At 39.6% G+C, this 19,352-nt stretch overlaps 1 protein-coding gene and 1 long non-coding RNA gene across 5 annotated transcripts; both read right to left on the reverse strand.

The window, feature by feature from the left end:
* Positions 1-8,073: 8,073 nt before the first annotated feature.
* Positions 8,074-9,749, reverse strand: LOC131679413 (DEAD-box helicase Dbp80-like). 2 transcript variants are annotated; one of them, XM_058960152.1, is made up of 3 exons: positions 8,546-9,749; positions 8,379-8,483; positions 8,074-8,312 (listed from the first exon to the last, which is right to left on the reverse strand). In XM_058960152.1, exons 1-3 carry the CDS (start codon positions 8,627-8,629, stop codon positions 8,193-8,195), a joined length of 309 nt encoding a protein of 102 aa, XP_058816135.1. In that variant the 5' UTR covers positions 8,630-9,749; the 3' UTR covers positions 8,074-8,192. The 2 variants fall into 2 exon arrangements, with proteins under 2 accessions (XP_058816135.1, XP_058816129.1); XM_058960146.1 differs by having other exon boundaries at positions 8,370-8,483; positions 8,546-9,744.
* Positions 9,750-10,148: 399 nt separating this feature from the next.
* Positions 10,149-12,134, reverse strand: LOC131679428 (uncharacterized). 3 transcript variants are annotated; one of them, XR_009303835.1, is made up of 4 exons: positions 11,629-12,134; positions 10,811-11,572; positions 10,531-10,671; positions 10,149-10,458 (listed from the first exon to the last, which is right to left on the reverse strand). It is a non-coding gene; the product is annotated as an uncharacterized LOC131679428 (long non-coding RNA). The 3 variants fall into 3 exon arrangements; XR_009303834.1 differs by having other exon boundaries at positions 10,811-12,121; XR_009303836.1 differs by lacking the exon at positions 11,629-12,134 and having other exon boundaries at positions 10,746-10,816.
* Between the last annotated feature and the right edge of the window lie 7,218 nt (positions 12,135-19,352).

Raw genomic sequence — 19,352 nt, forward strand, 5'->3', positions numbered from 1 at the left:
ATCCATTTAACGCACGGTTAAAATGATGTATTCACTTATGAGCATCAGTTCAAAGTACCCAGTTTTGGGTTATTTTGTACACAATAGCATTTACCTTACAAACAATCATAAAACAATAAATATTATATTTATTACTGTTTCAACATTGTTCGATGCCAAGTTCTCACAGTAGATTTACAATAAAATTTCATGTAACAATAAATTTTACTGTTCAGCAAAAAACTGATACAGTGCATTCACATTAAATTTTACTGTTTTCGAGAAAACAATGTATGGAGAAAAAATGATTTTTTTAATGTTAAGATACATAACCACCCCCCTTTTTTCACTGTAAAAGTCTATTTTACATTGAAATTTACTGTAAAAACGTTAAAGTTTATTGTTTTTGTATTGTAGCATAACACTAAAACTTACTGTAAATTATTGTAAAATTACTGTACTGTCACAGTGAAAATCATGGTTTTGTTACTGTACATATCTATTCGGGCGGACAATAACAAATTAGCGTCAAATTAATAAAAATGCAATTAAATTCCTTTTTTGTATCAACTTTGGAATAGACCTTTCTCGTCAAAAAAATTTATATGATAGGATGCTTCCTTTTTTATCCCCAATTCGTTACTGCCGATTGCCGCGATGATTTGCTACCTCTAACTATTGAAAAAATCAAAAATAGTGCAAGCTGCTCATTTAACCCCATATTCTGAATACCTATCTTGCCTTGTTTCCCCGTATTTTTACACCATTTGGATGAATTTGCTGTGGGGAATACTAAAAGGATGCCAGATCTGCATATATATTAGTAAATCTGCAGATTTTGCATTTTCACTGCAGATGTTTTGCAGATTACAAATATTTAGCAGAACAAAGCCTATGCCAGCCAATTTATACACCAGCCTTCAACATTTTTGATCATTTAAATTATATACATACTACATTTCTATGTCAAATTTATTGAAGATTTTTGTAGCAATCTGCAGACTTTTATATTTTCACTGCAGGTTATTGTTTAAATAGACCTGGCATCACTGATGCTGAAATGATTCATTCATATACCTGTCAAAAACATAGAGCATTGCATGAAAATGTATAACCTCACTTTTCTGACAGTTCAGTGTGCTTGTTTACCTAAGACTTGTTTACATGGACTTTTAAAATTTACATTACTTGAATACTTTCGATGCTCTTTGAAAGACTATCAACTCAAGAGGGATGAGGATTGGTACAATGGGAACCTGGTGCCACATTATGCAACCAATTCGAATCGACCTTTTCGCACAAGCTTGAATACAATAAACCTTTCGTTTCGAGATGCGTAATGTCACCCCTGGTTCATACATTGACCAATCGGCGCTGGATGCAAAACCCGGTGGAATATGCTGAATCGTAAGATCAAGCATTGGGCTATAAAACGATTGCTTTCTGGATGATGGATAAGGATTTGTACACATTTGTTTGTTTGCTCGTGGGTTAAGTCCTAACAAGATGATCCGATTGATTACTCATTTTTAGGTGGTGAAGTTTACCTGAACTTTATAGGTAACGAATTCGGTCGATGATAAGTTGTTGAAATGATCGTTCAATGCCCATACCGAAAAACGTTTCCATTGGTCAGAATGCCTACCAGCGTGTGATAGCTGCAAACATGAGGACAACATCGCTTTCGAATGGAACAATTATTTATTATTCGTGTACAAGTTCCATTACAGCAAAAGTTTCGTCGATTGACGATTATCGCATTGTCGTTGATTTAGCCGGCAAATGCAAAACAGTGCTCGGCACTGACGATAAGGAGTAAGAAGGATTTGATAGGAGTGATAAGAATGCAGAGCATTATACATTCCGGAAGAATATCAGGGAGGAGATATTATATGTAAATTTATATTATATCCCGAGTTGCCATCATTTTTGCACCACAATAAAGCTTTCTGCAACTGCTGTCTTGTTCAAATTGGCAGGAAATAACTAGGCAGCGAAAGATAAATTGCATAGTCAATTTATTTACTTTTTCGGAAGGATAAGTAATTAGTATGTTGTGAATATATATGTGTCGCCGGTGCCGTGTGTTATGGTGGTACCGGACGGAACCGTTGGTCAGCAGACCGTCCTCGTCGTACTGGTCATAGATGCGACGTTTTTTCTCTTCTGATAGCACTTGACATGTTTCGGAGATCTGTCTTAACGCTCTCTACTTAGTGCAGGATACGCGAAACCGCTGCTAGCTTTCGAAAGAAAATTCCTAGCTGCTGCTACTCTATCAGTCTCTCTCTCTCTCTCTCTCTCTCTCTCTCTCTCTCTCTCGACTGAGGACTACAATTTCGGTTGACTAAATTATGCTTTGAAAATTGTACTTCCTGGAATTTCAGCTAACGAGATCAATTCATTGTGAGGAATTTCGCTGCGTTCCAATATTGCTTGCCTCTGTAGGTGATGATGTGTGTGGATTCACTTCGGCAGCCAGGTCTTATGTTTTGGGTAATTTTGCTATCTTATTCTGCTGAATAAATCATCTGGCTAAAGCCTCTACGTTATACTATGGTAACTTTGAAAACGCCCTGCTATTTAATCTTGTAGCTCTTGGCAAGTCAGTCCTGGCACTGTTCTCGACTAATCCTGGCACTATACCGCTGACGTCGCACTTATTACAGTGATCAAACTTGGCGAGAGCGGCAGTCGTTTCGTCGGAATTGTTCACTCGACAAGCAGGAAGTGCAAGGACTCTGCTACTTATTCCTGAGCCCCTCGTCGAAACCTTCGTCCTGTCGGAGTGTTAGCTTCGTCCGATACCGGAGCGTATTGCTGAACCGAAGCAGTCTGCTACTGGCGCTGCTTCCTTCGAATCGGAATCGCTGAATATTCCCGTTAGCCGAATGTCCAACGTGGCCGAAGGCAAACCGATTGCAGCAACACCACCAACCGTAGCTGAAATTTTGGCCTTTAATCCAAGTCCCTGCCACTGACATAGCGACAAACGAGTGCGGCGCAGGTTGGACCATCGGTTGACTCGGTGCCGGACAGGGTGACACAGCTGCAACAGGAGCGGACCTAGTATGGGGTGTAAAGGTCATCAATTGCCATAGATCACCAAAATGCTCTGCGACTAACATTGTGAACAAAACAAACCAAACGAAATTGATCGCAACAACGATAAAATAATCTAAATTTTACCCAAACATTTGAAAATGAGAAAAAGGCAAAAGAAGTTTTGGTCGAATTCATTATAATTCTATTTAAAAATTGAATACTGTTTTATTTAGTTTGATTGCGCATATTGTTTACATCAGACAAACCCCTTAATTCATTGAGTACGTATTACACTGCCTTTATAACCCTTTTGATATCAGTTACAATAATCCTTTATAATCATTTTATAATAAGTGTATTGCTAGTTAGGACTTTTATATCAGCCGGGCCCTTTTATAATTTGTTATAAAATCATCAAAATTCTTCATAATCCATTGTTGCGTTATGTTTATGTACATGGCCAGATAGATAGTTTTTAACTGGGACGGAACGTGTGGATACGAAAAAACCTAATGTCAATTGTAGCCAGGGGGAGCTGTCAAATGCAGCCAAAGGGAACCGTCAAATGCAGTCAGGGGGAACTGTCAAATGTAGCCAGTCCATTTAAAATATGTGTGGAAGAAAGAGTGGCTATGCAAGACAAGAGATAAAATGAACCGAAAAAAGAAAAAGAAAACATCTATCCACAGGTTCTGTCCCAGGATTTTAATAGAGAACATCAAAATTCGATTTGTTTGCATTTGGCAGTAGGCCTTTTTCAAATGTTTGGCTAGAAATTCCTTGCTTCTTCAATGAATCATGTACAAGAAAAGTAAAAATGTTAAATTTAACGGAACAATGTATGATGTCGACATCAATTAAAAAATCAGCTGAGCGACCTTGTTGGGAAAGTGTTAACATTTGGCAGCGAACCAAACCAAGTTTCTCATACTATGATCGAATCAACAAAAATTCCAAGATCATGTAAACAATCTCTTTGAACTGTTAAAAAAGTGAGGTTAAACATTATCATGCAACGTTCTCCACCGAGAGGTTCACTTTAGTTTGTTTACATAACCAATGAACTTTGTACCGCGACTCACCACTTCATTTGCCGCGTTGCCAGGAAGCCAAGCAAAAATATACAAAACAGTGCTGCCTAAACACATATTTTGAGTCCCACCATTCTTGCAAAGGTGAAAAAATACTCAACATTCTTGCATTTTTCAAATTTAAAAAAATCATTAAAAAATCACGATAGCTCTAAAATGTCTCATTTCAGCGGAAATATTATTAAAAATGTGTAGTCTTTTGAATAAAAATAAGAAAAAAGGGGGTTAGGTCGGACGAGAAAGGTCTATTCCTCGCATAATAGTTTGTTTAACAAACGTCCTACACTGATCCACTGTGCTTGACGTTTTGTTGAATGTAGGGCTAGTTTTTTTGTAGGGTTTTGACGTCTTTCACGCAACGCAAAATACATTGCACGCAACGCAAAATGCATTACGAATTTCTATTTTGATGTAAAGAAATGCATTTAACTTCGCCGATTTTTAAAAATGTATCACAAGTGATTTGCCGTTTGAATCAGCCACTACTGATTCCTGAAAATATAATTTGAAATTCATTAAGTGAGGTTAAGTACAGATAACAGACATTTAGGCTAGAGCAAAATTTCTTCAAAAATGTGTGTAAACATTCACACTGATATAGTGATATAGTGGAAACTAGTGTTTCACCATGGCCATCTACGCAACTGTTTGCTGCACGTGAATTTCAGTGGCGGGTTTTGACACACATTTCGAATCGAGCCTTAACGTCTAATGGCGATTCTACCACAGAGAACAGACGTCCATTTTCAGTATTCAACTTGTGTAAAATCTCTAACGGTTTCGAAGGTGGTTGGGATATCCAAACCTGGTGCGCTACTGTCGTCATGTTTTTTGTGGCTGAGCTCGACAGAATTGACAGCGGTTATTCCTCTACCCAGCCAAACTAGTCCGGAACCAGTTCGGACTTCCAGCGAGAATTCCAGCTCAAATGCATCAAGATTCCATACTGAATCCATTCAGGATTTCGAACCGGTTCCGGAATGAATTTGACGGATAGTTGGGATAAGTTGGTGTGGCGGCGTTAGTGTTTATCGTATATTAATTCAAATGTTTACACACGTTTTTTAAATATTTTTGTTCGATCATGGATGTTTGTTCTCTGTGATTCTACGTTGAAACCGTTCACAGATAGCGCTGGAAGCAAAGTGTTACTGATTTGATTCTGTTCTGTCATAATGCATATATTTTCTGTAAACATTGGTAAAAAATAACTTTTAAACACCAAATCACCGATCAATTTGTTGATAATTGTTTATGAAAATGAAGGAAAACCATCATTTTATAAGATGCCGAGTAAACATCTTGCCAAAAGGGTGTAAAACATAATGGTTTCTAATATTGTTTATTGCTTTGAAAGTTGGATTTTTGATGCACTTCGCTATCACACTTTTTCACGGTTGCCAAATGAAATGATATGAAATCGACAATAAATTAACTTTTTCCAGCAAATTTATTGTAAAAACCGGGATACTGGCAGCCATGCTAACCTTCCAGCTACTAAAAATAAGAAGAAGTTTGTTTTTGACACTTTTCTATGTCAATAATTTGTCAGGTCGAAGGAGTTGCACTTTTGATCACACTTTTGATTCATCACACTTTCATACCGTGCAGTTCGATTTGGTGGTAACTGTGCAATATTATTCGCAGAGCTATATGTGTGCTGTTCCGAAATGTAATTTGTTGAGCACCATAACCGCCGCAACATCATTTCCCGTTCCTCCTAAGTTAAGCTAAACCTTCATGAGATGGTGTAAATTCATGAAACTCTCCAGATCACGCGAGGAAAGAATATATCCGGATAATAGGAAAGTGTCAGCTTTATATCATACACAGCCGATCCTTCACTCTGATAGTCTTCACTGAATCTCCCATGTAGTCCGAAATATGAAGGAGTTTGACATTGGTACTGATTGGGTCTCGGTTTTGTGTTGGAACTTTATTTATGGTACGATTTTTTTATAACCACAATAATACACCGATTTCATTTTGATCGCAACCCTGCACCAATTTTTTTTTATTTTGTAGACCAGTGTTATCAATGTTACCCAAAACTAGGCATAAACTACGACTACAGTGCATGATATTGAATGCTACACGGAAACGAAAAACTACCTAAACTTGAGTTCCTTTGACTCAATCTCGTGGTATCGTGGAGGAACTTAAAATTAGGTAAACCGTGTTGAGGGTAGTTTCCATTTAAAGCTTAGTATGCACCTCTTGCGAAATGAGGTCGCGAAATATTTTTCCTTCTTCCGTGCGGAATTTTGACATTTGCTCGCGAAAACTAGTCTGTGTGTTTGCTGTTAGATGTCGCTTTTGATAACTGGAAAACGACATCAGCTGTTGTTTGTTTATTTCTTTTTTATATTTCTGTTGTCATTTAAATGTTTTAAATGATGTATTTTATTAATTCATCACGGATGTGTATGAAATCGGTAACAATTGTAAACCTTTTTGCCATTCATGAAGCTCTCAGGGAAGTGACGTACTCAGCGTGAATCATATTTCGAGCATGATTAATCATAATGCTTATTTGTGACGGTTCCGGATGTCTCGGGGAAGTTCAGTCTGACCAATTTAGACTGCACAATTCCTGCAATCGGAAATTTAAATCATTGGCTGGCCATTTTCTATCTAAATTGGCTGCTTCTACCGGTTCTAGAAGACCCAGGGAAATGATCGAAATTCGCTCAAACCAAATCTATTGTAATTGTCCGAATCGTAGCTCTAAATCGGCGTTTGACCATTAAGAAGCAAATCTGATTGCCTTGGCCGCCTTTACCGCTTTCACAAGTCTCGGGGAAACTACCTTTCGAAACACGTTTTGGAATCCGGAAATATAACGCAAATAGCTTTAAACTCTGGCTGACGTTAAAAATCGATTATGATAACAATGGCTACCACAGATAACAGACGTTTAGGCTAGAACAAAATTTCTTCAAAAACCTGTGTAAACTTTCAAATTGATATACGTTGAAAATCCGTGTTTCACTATTGCCATCTGCGCAACTGTTTGCTACACGTGTTCGACAGCTGCACTCTAACTACATTGTAGTGATCACTGCGCCATCTGCAAACGTTTGCCAAACATGTTTCAGATGTCTGATTTATTTGGAATTTCAGCAGCGGGTATTTACACACGATTCAAATCGAGCCTAAACGTCTGTTATCTGTGCTACTACTAAAGGTTCTGGAAGTCTCAGGGAATGCTACCAAAAATCAGTACGGATACAAACCTATTTTTGGTATAACAATTGTGAGAATCGTAATTCAAATTTATTGCCATAAGTAATTCGTGGTAATTCTTATTGCATGAAACACTAGAGAGGTTTAAGGAATTGCGCATATTGCTACTACTTGTATTACTGCCGCAAGAAGTATAATTGTCCCATGTGTATAGGGATTCCCATAGCACATGGGACAGTTTTGCTTCTAGCGGCAGAATACCTCACACAAAAAATGCTGTTCAAGTCTGATATTACACCGAAAGTTAGACGAATTAACTGAATTCTAAATTGATGGTCAGATCGACCCCACTGAACATCATAAAATCAGATTGGCCCTGTATGTAAATTATGGAAAAGATGTTATAAGCCTTTTACAATCAGTCATAATACAATAACACGTTATAATCCATTTAAAACGAGTGTATTGCTAGTTAGGCACTTTTCAATCAGCTAGGTCCTTTCATAATCAGTTCGGTCATAAAAATCAATTAGGCCCTTTTATAAATTGTTGTAAAATCGCTATCAAAATTCTTCATAATCAAATGTTGCGTTATGTACGTGCTCGGGTAGATATTCGTTAATGGAAAACATGAAATTTCAATTTGTTACATTTTGCAGTTAGGCCCTTTTCAAATGTTTGGATAGAACTGGGTAGAGATATATTGTAATTGTAAATTTATTAGCTTACGATACCCTGTTGTTTACATTTGTATACCTTATGTCAGGTCAAGGAAGAAAAAAAATTAAAATATAATAAAATTATAAATTCAGAATCAAAACAAGTATGACCCAAAAAAGCTCCTACGCCTTTCACCAGTAGCTGGTCGAAAACATTTTACGGTGCGATCTTTTAAATTTCGTCCGAGTTCTCCGCGTCTAGCAACTGAATCTTTTTTCGGAAGTGTTTTTCCATTGATCTGCAAATCATCATGCTTCGATCACTACCCACTAGGTTGATGGTGATTCCGTTCTGTTAAAGAAGTGGGAAGAAATACAATCTATAGGATCACAAGAATGACACACTTACTGAATCTACCGGTGCGTCTAATTCGATGTAGATACGTTTCGCAATCGGCTCGTCCCTGCTAATCCATCGGCAGGTCGAAGTTGACGACAATGGTAACCTGTTCGACGTCGATACCTAAGACGAAAGAATCTCTCCGTAACCTGGTGCTGTAGCCAGAATCAAGTGGTGGAACTTACCCCTGGACAAAACGTTCGTTCCAACCGTTGCTCCACCGTTAGATCACCGGACAGTACCGCTACCGAATGACCATCCTGGGACATCCTGCCGGTCAACCAACCGGCCGTTTTGCGTGCCTGTTTCGATCGATTAACAATGCCGAAAATAAGTTTACTTGGAGTTTACAACTGTCCTCTACATCATATGACAGAAAATGATCGCTTGTCCGACGGTAATCACACCGTACATGTTTGAAATTGCTTGATATTTCTCGTCCTGGTTGCGGCATTTGACGTAGTAGTGTTTGGTGTTATCGAGTGATTCTTGCTCCCGCACCAGAAGAATCATGATCGGATTGGTTTCGATGTACTGGACGAATCCCATCACCTCCCGCTCGTACGTTGCTAAAAAGAACAGCGATCATAACGCCCGCCTCGTCCATTACAAAAATGGCAATCTTCTTAAGGTCGAACGCCCGGCTGTTCCGATGATGATATGATTAGTCAGCTTCGCCCCTTTGACGATCTTCTCACCGCGAACGGTTTAACCAAGTTCGATTTCCGCACAAAACTGCCGTTTTGCAGCTACTTTCCCCTTCTGAATTGCCAGTTCATACGTGGGGAAAGGCAAATCACCTGCGGATAGTTTTTCAACGGATTGACTCGATTGAGCATTGCCAGCACGAAGGCAGTGGTTTTTCTTGTTCCCGACCAACTCTGGGCGATTATGTTCTGTGGTGGATCGGCCAACAGAGTAGGTTGAGCCGTCTTCTGAATCTTGGAAGGAGCGTTGAAACCCATAGCATAGAAGCAGTTTCGAATTCATGTGCAAAGCTTCGAAAGTTTTAACCAAGTATAGCGGCGAAGAAGGATCCTTCACCCCCAGATCCAGCTTTGATTCTACTAGACCTTTGCGAATAAGTTTAATTAGCAAACTTGCATCCGCCGGGCTAAAAGATGAATCATGGATAATTTCAAAGCTGATATTAAATATTTCTGGAGAAAAATTTGAATAGGACGTAAGCAACAATGAGATTCTTTTTGGGGTGTTTCTCTTCTGTTAATTACTCGGTCGTTTCAATATTTAGTACTCAACTCTTTGCCTAATATTCTAGTAAAAACTATCGGCTTTCGATATGTACTGGAAAATTAGTGTAAAGTGTTATAAAGACGTAATAATCAAAACAGAAAGTAAACAGAGAGAGGCTCTCAATGTTACTTATGTCCTAATCAAAATTTTCTCCAGATTGCGACTTGCTTGAATGCCTCTGCATCTTCCGTGGAGGAAGCTGTTTCTCCATTTTCGCTAGCAGCTTTTTTTTCTTCAGGAGCTGCTAAAGTCTTAATTTCTGTAGCTACCGAAAACAAAACTGCAGGTGCAGCCGTTTCTACCGGAGTAATTTGATCGCTGGTTCTACTGGCGGTGAACTAGAAGGTTTTTCCGCATTCTCTTTCTTTGGGCTGTCAGCCGTCAGCTCTGGTTCCTTATCCTTAGGGATACTCAGATCGACAACCTATTTGTATTGAAAAGAAAAATTCAAAACCTATGGAAAAATTATCGCTCCAAAAATAGGTTAGTTGGTTATGACAAAAAAAACACTTACCGAGTACAGAAATTTCCTGATCCTCCTTCCGCCTTTTTGACCCAGTTATCGGCAGCACTTGCCATCGTTTCGACCGGGTATTAAAATTCAAAAGCTACAATATATGGAAAAAGGTCCTGAATCAGCACGGATACTGTCACTCCGGTGGTTTGTTCCTTGCAATTAGCTGAACTTTTGCCCAGAGCGACCATTCGGAAAAAAAAACGCCTTCTTTTGTCTGCTCACTTCGCTGCCATGAAACCGATGATGAGCCCTTTTTGCCAAACGAGTCACACGGTTGGCCCGATTGAATATGTCGCGCGTGTAGAGTATGCTTCCATTATGTTTGTTCTGTAAATTGACAAGGACATCTAAATATGCAAAGGAATGCTTGGTGGAGAGAAGCTACTGTTAAACACATACCGAAAGAGAAAGTCCTTTCCGAGGATCTTGATGTTGTATTTACTGTTGGCCCATTATCGCCGTGTTCTGCTGCTGGGTGGTTACCATGGCATTATGTTGCTGGTGTTCGGTGATGTGTATCCGCTATGGTTGCTGTTCGATCTGAAAAAAAATTATGATGAAAAATATCCGTGAATGAGTGAACGCGAGCTTTTGAAAGAAGAATAGGGTATTACATTACAATGTACTGAACACGGTACTGATCCTTCCGAAACTAAAAAAGGTAGTAAAAATGACTCACCTTGCTGCACCAACTGAATAAAAAAAAGTCCTGCACGCGGCGTGGTACAGTACAGTATGCTGCTGCTACTGTGTTTGAAGGTGCTGTTGATGTATCTTTTTTTTTGCAGTTGACCAATGGTCTTCTACATTTGGCCCTGATTGGCTTGGATCGATTGCACTACTTGCGGTTGCTGGCCAGGTTGTACCGTCAGTTGAACGTTGCTACCGATCTGTCGGATGATGGTCATGGTCTGGGGGAAATCTTAATTTTCTGATGTTGCTGGCGATAAGCACTGGAATTGTGGTTGCTAGCTGCTGCTGGGATGAAATCACGAGCACTGTGGAGGCAGCGATATTTTCATGCAAGCAACTGGTAGGAGCCAAGGCAGTAATATGACGTTTGTGTTTGACTCTGATTTCTCTACATCAGGAAGGTAACCGCTGGTAAGAATAGTGGCAGGCAAGTTTTACGACAGAATGTGCCGATAAAGTGTTTCCGATGGGTCCATTATTCGTAAAAAAGCTCTTGTTGCTTTGTTGGTTCTGAGCTGTAATTGCTGTGGTTCTTTTTTGAGAGATTGTTGGCAGCTGCTGGATTTGGAGTTGTTGGTACTGCTACGGTTGTATCGATTTAATGTTGGTTGGCTGATTGCCAGATCCAGGATGTTGAGTCAAGTTGAGCTGATTTGTAGCACCTGGTTGTTGTTGTTGAAAACTTATCAAGTAGATAGATGGCTGGTGACGAAAAATGCTGCTCTTGTGGCTGCTTTGTTCGGGTGTGCTGTAAATAATAATTACTAGAAACAATCACAATTCCAATAATATTTTAAAACTTACCATTCAAATTCAAAATATTGATTCTCAAAACTACGAAATTTTGACAGGTCGCGATGAAAAAAAATACAAAAAATTACTAATCTTTTGTTTTTTTATATTTTTTCAATGCAACCTGTCAAAATTTCGCGAGCCTCCGTGCGAAATAATACCATTGACCATTATTTCGCAAGGAAAAAGTTTGCCTTGGTGACAGCGCATAGAAAGCAGCGCTATCTCGCGGAAGTATTATGAAACTTATCGTTTGTCGAACCGTGTCTCGGCTAACTGCTTTTTTCGTTATCGTTTTCGCGAGAGCTGCGTACCGCTTACGAAATGGAAACGAAAATTTTTTTCGCGAGCATTTCGCGACGTTTTTTATGCATAGGTTTTGTATAGGAAATTTCATTTCGCAAGAGGTGCATACTTAGCTTAACCACGGCAAAAATTACAACTCATTGATAGGTTTTTTATACTCAAATTTAAGTTGAATTTACCTAATTTTGAGTATACCCCAAACAACTCAAAAGTACATTCCTCCACGGAAGACCTCGACTGAGTCGAATCTCTCGTTTTGTTTTTGACAACACTAATAAGTGCGAAAGCGACGCACAACTCAAAAGTAAGTTAAAAGAACTTATTCTACAGGTTGTTTTATTTAACCGTGTACCCAAAACTAGGCCCAAAAATTGATGACAGTGTACTTCTCTTCCTTTGTGTTTGTATCGCACAAGATTTCTCGCTGTGTCAGTGTTATGATGATGTTCTCGTGTTAGCCAGAGTGAAGTGAACAAGAGATGGTGAAAATTTTTGTTCTCAGTCGGAGTCTTTGCAAACAACAAGCTGGAAAATAGTGCTGAAAATCGCCAAATTGTGCAGAAATTAGCCAGGTTTGGACATGTTATCAGTCTCATCGAAACTCCGGATTAAATCCTGATGTTTAACTTACAAGGGCTCGGTTGTCCGACGGTATTAAGATAGAAGGTTCCATTTTGCTTAAAACGTGTGAAAAACATGACATACTCCAATCAGTCTGTCAGAGTAGAAAAGTGTTCCGATTTGTGGAAAATTGTTTGAAAAGTGTCTGGGTGTAATCCATTCGATTGCCAGCAGAAACAGATGGAAAAGTGTATTCGGAATGCGGCCTGTCTGTGGGAGGAAGTGTTAATCAAGTGTTTGAGTTCAGTGTTATTTTCGCCTACGGAGGAGACAACACCCGCCTAACCGTTCCCGTCGAAAACCTTTCAGTTTTAGCAGCCTGCGCCCTAGAGCTGACCATTATTGTGTGTGAATAGAGACTTCTTCGGTACTACGGATTTTGGCACAAGTGCAAATCAGACATAAATCTTTGTCAATGGCCATGCTTTTAAAATGAAATCGTATCTTTTTGAACACTCGATAGGTCTTTTCCTTTATCTACTCTGAGATCTGCTATACAGAATGGCAACTTATAGTGTTCAAGGCTGGAACGGCAGAAGGACATTCGTCGTCGAGCCGTAATTCCGGTCTTTTATATGACTTGTCAATGGAAAAACCGAAACCTGTCGTGCTGGCTGGCTGGATGTTGGAGTGTTTCGGGGAGACGAAGCAGCAGGGACTTGTTTATTGATTTTCCAACATTTTTTTCTGCTATGATTGCCGTCTGATTGCACGGACAGGGTTTGTAGTTTTGACTCAATCGCTGAGAAATGTTTTTGAAGTGTTGCTGTGGAACAATAACCAAATTTAGCAACAACTCGGTAAATGTAATTTTTATTGCTTGTTTATTAGTTTTTGTAATTGTAATTTTATTGAATACGATATTTAGTCGGTTTACAACTAGTATCAGAACAAGAATTTCTTTTCATGATGATCATTTTCATAAAGAGGTTTTTCCATCATTTTAATTCGTAATTTTTTTAATAGCACGGTAACCTGTTGGTTTACTCATCTTTTTTTACGAGTGTCGAACAGAATGCTACGCCACTGACGGAGTGTCAAAATTCGGAATGCCAAACCATGGATTGCATGACGGAGCCGTACGAGTCGATACTCTCACAACACTAAAAAAATTCAAATTTTGTCTTATGTTGCGACAACGATGGAGCATTCTGTTTGACTGCATGCTCGATCTAGAATCTCATCGCAGGAACGTATTCTGTCCAATACTTTTTTCATCCACCCTTGGTTGGTATCTTTGGGACCATCAAAAGTCGTTAAGGACCCGATTAGCCGACGAGTTAGACTTACCAATTTCAAAAAAAAGATATGTTTCTGGATTGACAAAAACGACCAGCTAGCTAAAGGAACATTACGGGCAATTTTTATTCAAATTTGTGCTTTCAAATATATTTAATATCTATACAGGGTGTGTTTCAAAAGGCATTAGTTTATTTTTGCCTTTCCTACTGGTCGCAGCGAGTTTGAACTGCGGAGGAACTCTGCTCTACATGACTCCAATAATAGGACTAATACGAGCGTTAAGGGAATTAATCATGTCACGCAAAAATTGCCCCAAAAAGAGCTCCTCTCTTCTAAATTTCTTTGGACCCATTCCCCTAAGACGTCACGATTTTTTTCTTCGATAAGGGACAATTCTTAAATTATGTAACACTTTTTGGGTGGTTGGAGGGGATGCGACAAAATGTGATATGGGAGCGGGGGAGTAAGCTAGAACGTTACGCAACAAGTGTTTTTTTAATCAAAGATCTTTTTACAGTCCTTATTACGAACTAAGGAAGGGAGGATAAAGAAAAGACAATTTTTTTATATGGGGGAGGGGGTGTCAATTTTAGCCAATTGTTACGTTACGTAATTTATTAATGGTACCTGTGATTAGCCAACATGGCATATTTCAAAGAAAGGCAATCGTAAGTAGTTTGGCGTTATTGATTCGAAAAGGAGTGGACATTTCAATTAAAAGTGTTGATGATACGTTTGAAAACATACAGTTGAGTGAAATCGTAATCTCGATAAAAGGGAATAGGGGCAATTTGCATATAGTAAACATACATGCACCGAACCGCCGTTGCTTACTCTTACCGTTCAAGCTGTCTATCTCCGCTCTCCTTATTACACCTTCTAACGCAACGTTGAACAGCAAGCACGATAGACCATCAACTTTTCGTAACACTCTTCGAGATTCAAAGGGACTCGAGAGTGTCCCTGATACTTGAACAACGCACATCGCCCGATCCATCGTCGCTTTTACTAATCGTGTTAGCTTATCTGGAAAACCGTACTCGTGCATTATCTGCCATAGCTGATCTCGATCGATTGTGTCATACGCCGATTTGAAATCGATGAACAAATGATATGTGGGCACGTTGTATTCGCGACACTTCTGCAGAACCTGCCAAATCGCGAATATTTAGTCCGTGGTGGCGCGGGAACCCATGAATCCCGCTTGGTAGTGCCCCACGAACCCCCTTGCAAATGGTGATAATCGGCGGCAGAGAATTTGGGAGAGGACCTTGTCGGCGGCGCTAAGTAGTGTGATCGCGCGGTAGTAGCAGCATTCCAACTTGTCACCCTTTTTGTAGATTGGGCAAACGACACCCTCCATCCACTCCTGCCAAATTTTGGCCAGTGTAGCGCTCTAGCCAATGTTTCACCACTGTCTTTTAATAGCTCGCTGGGTAGTTGATCTACTCCGACAGCTTTGTTGTTTTTCAGCCGACCAATCTCCTCCTTGACTTCTTGTAGATCAGGGGCCTGCAGCCTATCGTCTTCTGCGCGTGCTCCAAGATCCGTGGCCATACCGCCTTTGTCCTCTGCTGCTTCACCTCGTCATAGTACTGCTTCCACCTCTCAATCACCTCACACTCGTTCGTAAGAAGGCTGCCGTCTAAGTCCCTGCACATATCGGCTTGCGGAACGTAGCCTTAGCGCGAACTGTTCAGCTTCTCGTAGAACTTCCGTGTGTCGTTGAACGCAGTACAGTTGTTCCATTGTTTCGCGATCTCGTTCCTCCTGTTGGCGCTTCTTTCTCCGCCGTTGCATCACGACAATTAAGCATCCAAAAAAATCTTATTTGTATCGGGGATATCAACGCTCAAATCGGAGGAAAATGAAGACAAAATTATTTTCTTTGAAAACCCTTGAAATTCTTTGAAAATCTGAGTAAATACAAACTTGGCGAAAGGAATAGTAGGGCTCATCAATACATTAAAAAACACCGGAAAAGAAATGCAGTGATAGTAAACCAAAGATTGCAATGGATATGTGGAGAATAGGAGAAGAAGGCCAGAAGGAATCGAAGACGAGGAAATTGCAGTATATGCCAATGACATACTACTTCTCGCCCGCAAGAACGAAGAACTGGATCGATTGGTGCCAATCCTGAAGAAATATCTGGAGGAAGCTTACTAGATCGTATTAAATCGTTGTAAGGGCACCTACAGGAAAAGCTCCAACACATTTCCGTACATCCATACGGAAATATGAAAAACAGATAGTTGAAGAGCTAGCCGGCTGATGCATGGGAAATGATACGAGATCACGCGGTACTCAGATCCTACGATGGAAAGCTGTCGCCAAGAAATCCGAGCGCTACAAGTGAGATATTGGAGTCATATTGCAAGGATTGAAGATAATCTTAACTTAGATCCGAAGTATAAGAAAGAATGTAGAAAAAGGGGAAGGAAGTTTATCCGACTTGACGTTATTCGGCAAAACGGTTTGGAGATTTGAGTTTGGAGGAATTGGAATAATAGGCTATAGACTCAAACGAGATACCACCTAAAATTGATGATATTTACAATATCGCTGAATTAAACAACTATGATCAATAAAATAAATTGGGATGTGTTCGTTCTTCTTAATCGTTATTGGCCCTGAACGATGTATGAGAGAAAATGACTACTTTGCAACACTAGCTTCAAGTAATACCAAAAAGTACAACATGAAAATCTATGAAGTATCAAATGACCCTACAAACATTAGAGATGTACTATCAATTTAAGGACGGTGCTGCAAACTGCAGTGGATTTCTGAATTACAGAGAAATCTCTAGAACTTCATGTGACATGTCAATTTGTGCGACATCCAGGTCAGTTTTAAGAAAATCTTTAAAAAAAACTCCAAAAGTACTATAAACTTTAGCGAAGGTTTTCGAGCTTCAGAAAAACCTTAGAAACTTTAAGGTAGACAATCTTTGACACTTTAGTGAGAGAGTTGTATGAGCTCAGACAATGTCTATGGGCAGAAGAATGCATATATCACCAAACTCTACATTGTAGACGAGTAACACGGTTTCATGCCTAAACGATCGACAGCAAGCAACCTGCTCTCGTTCACAACATATGTACTTATGAATTCGCTGACGGATTGTAATCCAATGCGGTTTAGCTGCGTTCTTCGACAAAATTACCATGATATCGCAATAGTGAAGCTAGACAAACTGGGTATTCATGGATAACTGAGCTGATTTTGCCACATCCATGATGAAAGGTAACTTCAAATCAGGGTTAAGGAAAGCCACGTGGTGTAATTTAAACAGAATGGTTTTAAGTCCGAGCAAATGCTCAATCGTCATGTTAGCGCAGAAACGCCAATTGATCCAGTTCAACTACCATTTGTTGAACTCGAGTATTCCAAAGGTCGGTTCCTCTCTCGCGTCAAGGATCTCGGCACCATCATGGATTCGACTAATCGCTTTATTGTGCGTTGGTTTGCTCAACATTAAAATGTTATGTTTGTTATGCGTACTACCAGAACGGGGTTGGCGAAATCGAGACTGCCCAACGCCGGTTCATACGCTTTCATTTCGATCTCTCCTGGCGAAACAGGTTGCAGCTGCCGAGCTATGAAAACCGTTGTCAGTTACAGTTACAGATCGACACTAAGCAGGGAGAAACTGCTCTTGGGTCCTGTTCGTATCGGACTTACTGTCTGTCAGAGTGAATTGCTCTACGTAACAACTCCTGCCTGCGGTTACCCTTCAGGATAACCAACTATGGTCGCCAGCGTATTTTTATCAGTGTGGTGAATGTATTCGACTTATACTTGACGAAGAATTCGGCAAAAGCTCAAATATTGTCTACCCTTTAATGTAACTAGTTTAAGCAACCACCACTGGGGCCGAGGGGCTTGTTGGTGTAGATACAACAAATAAACTTATTGTGATAGTTCTGCGAATTTCAAAAATGTTCTGTGAACTTCATGAAAACCTAAACAATGTAGAAGAAAACTTTAAAGCTCTGAGAACCTCTAGGAACTTCAAGAACATCCTCTGAAATCATAAGAAGCTCTACATACATCAAATGTGTTAAACTTATATGAAACTCCTTAAGGAATTTTCTACGAACTTCAATAAATTGCTATGAAACTCTAGATTGTTGAACGAATTCCAGTAGAAATCTTCAAGGAAAGCGTATAATAAAAAATCTGATGAATATCGGGTCGTTCGTCTCTTTTCGGGTTAGAGAAATCGATTTTGGAAAAATCTCTAACCCTATGCACGGGGTTGGGAATCGAACCCAGGCGAGCTGCGTACAATGCAATCGATATACCAACTACGCAATAAGCGTAAATTTTTGAAGAAACAGTTTATAGCATAGTGAAAGCTAGTTTCAACCGAATCAAATATCTAAAGAAATTCAACAGTACATTCCGCAAAATTCTTGGAAAAACAATGCTTTGAATGAAACGGAGGCGGTGATTCTCATTTAGCATACTTGGAATCATATCTGAATAAAAACGACAATGAGCATGTGGAAATTGTTTCGCTAGACATAGCTAAGGCCTATGACACAACATCCCTGCCATGCTCCGAACCTTTTAAAAATGGAAAATCTGCAGTCGTATGACGAACATTCTTTTTGGTTTTCTCAACGAGAGAACGTTTTGTTTAGCTGCAAATGAAAGTTATCCAGCCGCAAAGGGGTCAAAAATTATATACCTCAGGAATCCACACTATCAGTAACATTGTTTTCAGTTGCCATGCATCCCATCTTCGAGATAATACCAGATCTTGTTATACGCTGACAATGTGATGTTGATCGCCAAAGGAACCAACCCTAGTCAAGTGCGTCAGATCCTAAGAAAAGCTGTTTTATCAGTCTCAAAATGGACCGTAAGCGTAGGCTTTGTCGTTTCCCCGGAGAAGTCCAAATTTATGCACATATGATGAGAATCCTAGGAATTATTATGAACTCAAGACTGAACTTTCTCCAACATTTTGCTAGCATCCGGAAAAGCTGTTCTAGTTGCATCAACATTTGTCGAGTCCTGGGGCATGAATTTCAAGATGAAGTTGCTTTGCTAGCTTTGCTCGACAATAGAGTTAATCTCGGTTATTGCTGCGATAGCGGCAATAACGGAGTTGGTTTGTTGAGTGGGGGGCTTGGTTACTTCTTCTGATATAACAAGATATCGGGTTAAATTCTTGATCAATCCAGGGTATTCCCGGAAATGAATATCCCTGGATTGCCTTGAGTTCGACTGGACTCTGCACTGCCACTAGGCTCGTCACTTCTCACCTTAGCAGGTGGTAGTACCGATGTCTTGGTCAGGCGGGAGGAGTCTTACAGAGAATTATTAGAAATTGAAGCTATTGGGTTCAATTCCCGATTCTATCAAGCATCTTCCCGGAATGGAAATTTTCTTGATGGACCCTGGTTGTTGATGGAATATTTGAAATATATCTGGTTACGTTCTTTTGTAGGAAAGGCTATGTCTGCAAATTGAACCAGTCCGTTTTTTTTGTTAACTGGTCTTGTCATAAGTTAAAATATTAATTATCTTCTAGATAAATCGTTCAGCTCACA

The sequence above is a fragment of the Topomyia yanbarensis genome, chromosome 1 (assembly GCF_030247195.1).
Source record: "Topomyia yanbarensis strain Yona2022 chromosome 1, ASM3024719v1, whole genome shotgun sequence".
NCBI lineage: Eukaryota > Metazoa > Arthropoda > Insecta > Diptera > Culicidae > Topomyia > Topomyia yanbarensis.

Coding starts and splice junctions, on each gene's coding strand:
- LOC131679413 (XM_058960146.1), bottom strand. CDS start 8,629: ATGTCCCAGGATGGTCATTCGGTAGCGGTACTGTCCGGTGATCTAACG. Junction 8,484..8,545: donor AACGAACGTTTTGTCCAGGG/GTAAGTTCCACC, acceptor CTTTCGTCTTAG/GTATCGACGTCGAACAGGTT. Junction 8,313..8,369: donor TAGACGCACCGGTAGATTCA/GTAAGTGTGTCA, acceptor CTTCTTTAACAG/AACGGAATCACCATCAACCT.